The 3,925-nt window shown below is 37.6% G+C and overlaps 1 protein-coding gene across 1 annotated transcript; it reads right to left on the bottom strand.

Annotated features, from left to right (window-relative positions):
- Nucleotides 1-1,380, bottom strand: LOC131286598 (platelet glycoprotein V-like). The gene has a single exon (XM_058315576.1). It carries the CDS (start codon nt 1,378-1,380, stop codon nt 1-3), a length of 1,380 nt encoding a protein of 459 aa, XP_058171559.1.
- Between the last annotated feature and the right edge of the window lie 2,545 nt (nt 1,381-3,925).

Here is a 3,925-nt window from a genome sequence, read left to right as displayed (position 1 = left end):
TTAAGGAACACATTTGATGCCGTCCACATTGGGTAGGTGTGAAATGAACTCATTCTGCTCCAAAACTAGTTTGAGATGACCCAACAGGTCAACCAGATCGTAGCAACGCACTAAGCTGTTCTGGATTCCAAAGTTTTGCAGGCTCTTGTTACGGATAAGTTGTTTGGCATTCACGTACGGTAATTTATTTCCATGCAGCAGCAACGTCTTGAGGTACTTCAGCGGCACAAACACGAGAAAGTTTAGCTCCGTGATCTGGTTGTAGGAAAGATCGATTTCATCAATCAGATCGTACTTTCGCATAGAAAAGGTACCGAACTCGATGTGTTTTATGAGATTGTGTCGCAGATTGATCGAGTTCAGTGATTGCAGCTCCGCAAAGATCCCAATTGGTACCTCAGGAATTTGATTGTGCGAAAGATCGAGAGAAGCTAGTGAAGCGAGATCGTCGAACATATTCCTTGGCAGGCCTTCAAAAGAAAAGTTCATGTGCGACATATCGAGGTCGTGCAGCGATGGGAGGTTGTGTAAAAAGTCAAAATTTTTCAGTTGCCTGTTTCCTGATAGAACAAGCGATTGTAGACCCGTCTGGTTGTCGAAGGCATACGGACCGATGCCTGATATTCGGTTTTGCCTCAGATTGATCCTCGATGCACTCAGGAAAGCATTATTTTCGATAATGCTTATATTGTTGTAGGACAAATCGAAATCTAACGGTGCATTTTTCACAATGGCTAGCGCTCCTGCAGCTATTTTGGTGATGGAGTTTCGACTCAAATCAAGATTCTTCAGGCATGTGAGGGGAGAAAACATCCCGACAGGTATTGATGTGATTCGATTGTCGCTCATATTTAAATTCTCAAGCGAGTCCATGTTTGCGAAGGTGTTAATATCGATGAGCTCCAGTTCCATCTTCATTTCAGTCATATCAAGCCTCGTTAGTCCAGTAAGCTTGTTGAGGAAGGTGAAGTCTTTCAGAGTAGGGTTTCCATTGAGGATGAGTACACCGAGCTCGGTAGGGTATTCAAATGCAGTGACGGAGATCTCTCGTAGACGGTTGTACGACACATCCAATTTGTTGATCGTACTGAAAGTGTTTTCTTCAATTCGTACTAGATTGATGGCATCTGCTTTAACCGAGCGTATGTACGGAATTGGTGGTAGCGTGTGAATGTGGCAGTCGAAAAACTCGATAGAGTCCCGATATCCTTCGTTACGGATTTCCTTGAATCGATCATCCTCGGTAGCATAAACATTTTTCAACACACAGTTTCCATCAAAATATTCGCAATTTAGACGAATTATTGCTGCTTCAGTTACTGTAAGAATCGCTGCAACCGCAATGCAGCTCGCTAGAAAATAGAACCACACTCGAAACATATTCCGGATGTACTGAATGAGCCAAAATGTATGAAAGACCACGAGTAGAGTGATCAGCGTTTGAGTTGATAGGTCTTATCAGCTAGAAAGTCAATAAGGTCGGCGACAAAGTCAATTCTCATTCTTGGCGTTTCTATGTGGATGATCTATTTCGCTTGTGTCGGACGATTCTAAGCAACTGCGAGATGTTTATAAATATAACATACAGCTATACTTACTTGTTAATCAATACTCATACATTTGTTTAAATAGAAAACAAGTTTAAATAAAACCCAGCTACTGGTGTACATTGGTAATCGTCAGTTTTCACTTTTATTATTTATTTTCAATCCGTCTGATTGAACTCAATTTGTTACACATCTGAGATACAAAGTGTTGTATAACTTGTTAGTAAGTTGAAGAATTACGTTCTTCACCAAGTAAATGAGTAGCATCATTTCTGTGGAAAGTGCTAATGTTATCGCTGTTATTCATTTTCGTTCTGATTTTGTTTCGCCCGAATATATTACTAACCAATGCTTTTCACCATCAGATATTGTTGATACAATCAACCTCCTCTCGTAGTTTAGTATTAAACAGATTTGAACATACGTTTCCATTTTATGGTTTTATCATTTCTAAATCGTACTTGCTCAAGTTTCGTCTCGAGCTGTATTATCTGAGCTACCTACTTATCTACAAGATCCTGTAGCGATATTGGGTTTAATTTTCGGTTTTGTTGAAAATCGCATGAAAAGTTCATTCAAATGGCAGTTGACGCTAGCGACGTGATCCTACTTCACCCTTTTATTTTCACAATGTACATGAAAGTGGGTGAGTTCCCTGGAATGGTCAACTAACCTGCGTGTTTCATTTTGTATCTTCTTTTATTCTTTTCTTCAATTTTGAACTCCAAGGGTGGAAAGTTTGGCGAACTTAATTTGAGCAGAACCGGCCAGTTTCGTTTACATCAATTGTTGTTCCGTGGCGCTGTCGATTACGTGCCAAACCCGTTTCCGCTAACTTTATTTATTACTTTAGTAAGGAAGTTTCTACCTTTTTTATAATCGTCTTGTCTTGTGACCATTTACCACCGAACTCCCCATTGCTTGTACTTTTAAAACAATAAAGTAGGTTGAAACGAGAATCGAAGTATCCTTTCCATACATTTTCAAATGAAACATTTGCTGTTTGGTTATTGATGCCGGTTTTTTTGTTGTAATTTATACTCTTGATGAAAATTCTTTGTTTCTCAAGCAAGCCTTCTTCTGTTTTTAATTTATTGTGCCATCTTTAAATTGATAGCCCGTCTGAAATCTAACTTGCATTTCACTGTTTGTTCTGCCTGTTGGAGTGTTAAGGTTTTCTTTGTGTTTCGGACTGTTACATCTATTTCACCCAGGGCAAAGTAATATTTCTGACTCTATTGCGTATCGATGCCATATGACATCTACCCTAATAGCCTAGGGAATCTAAACAGCACATATTGAATTGCCTTGTTCATGAGTAACATGCGTCACATTAATGCTCGGTTCGTTTTGCAAATAGTTCATGCTCACGCCTTGACGAATCTGGTATTCGGTTTGATATGTTAACAATTGTAGAGTAAAAAAACTAATCCGCTCATATTTCCCATGTGCTCACACAAGAACAATACTCTTGTCGGTCGGTTGGACACTCAGCTTATACCGTTTTATTGATAAGAATGACAATTTCTTAATTTACGTTTTACTTCTTAACGCTGAGTAAAATTCTTAAAATCTTCTTCCACAAGTGTGAAAGAATATAAAGAAATCGGTTTTCAAATTTTCTTTATACGGTATCAACTTTTCGAACACAAAAATTGGTTTTTTCTTGCCTATGGCCATGGTTATAATTTTCCTAATTTAATTATCTTCGAATGATATAACTTAGTAAATATACTTTTTACAGTCTGTTTTGTATTAAAACGAGATCTATTTACACATCTTACGCTGTACAAATAAGGTGAATGGGATACCACACTCTTTAAACTCTTTCCATAACTCGAACTATCATCGAGCTCAATTTTGCTCGTTGGCATGTAAAGAATGACTCAACAACTTGAGTGAAACTGAATTAAAAGTAAAAGGTTTCAGAGCAATAAGGAAGTTTAGATTAGTTTAAAACAAATGAATATTATGGTCTTATTTTTGATTTTTAATAACAAGCATAAGGTTTATTTGAAGATAGTAAATCATAAAAAATACATGAAACAATATCTAATAGTACAATGTCATTCTATGTAGATCCCCGTCAGTAGATAAGTTAAGTCGTACTGTTGCACCGAAAAGCAGTTTCATTTTTTTTTTTTTTAATGAATTGTAGTTTAAAGAACTGAGAGAGAAAAGGTGGGTTTGTATGCTTTCAATGGCGGTTCAAACGATCATATCATATGAACGTTTTGCATTATAATGATCTGAGATACAGTGAGAAATGGTATTGCATTACAAAAACGGAATCATAAGCACGCACTCTTACGCACGCCAACGCACTTTGTACAGGTAAAACAGAAAGAGGGGGTGAACGACACAACTAGATGGCTTTA

This window comes from Anopheles ziemanni, chromosome 3 (genome assembly GCF_943734765.1).
Source record: "Anopheles ziemanni chromosome 3, idAnoZiCoDA_A2_x.2, whole genome shotgun sequence".
NCBI classification, from domain to species: Eukaryota; Metazoa; Arthropoda; class Insecta; order Diptera; family Culicidae; genus Anopheles; species Anopheles ziemanni.
Note: the sequence above shows the minus strand (reverse complement) of the source record. Positions and strands in the feature narration are given on the sequence as shown.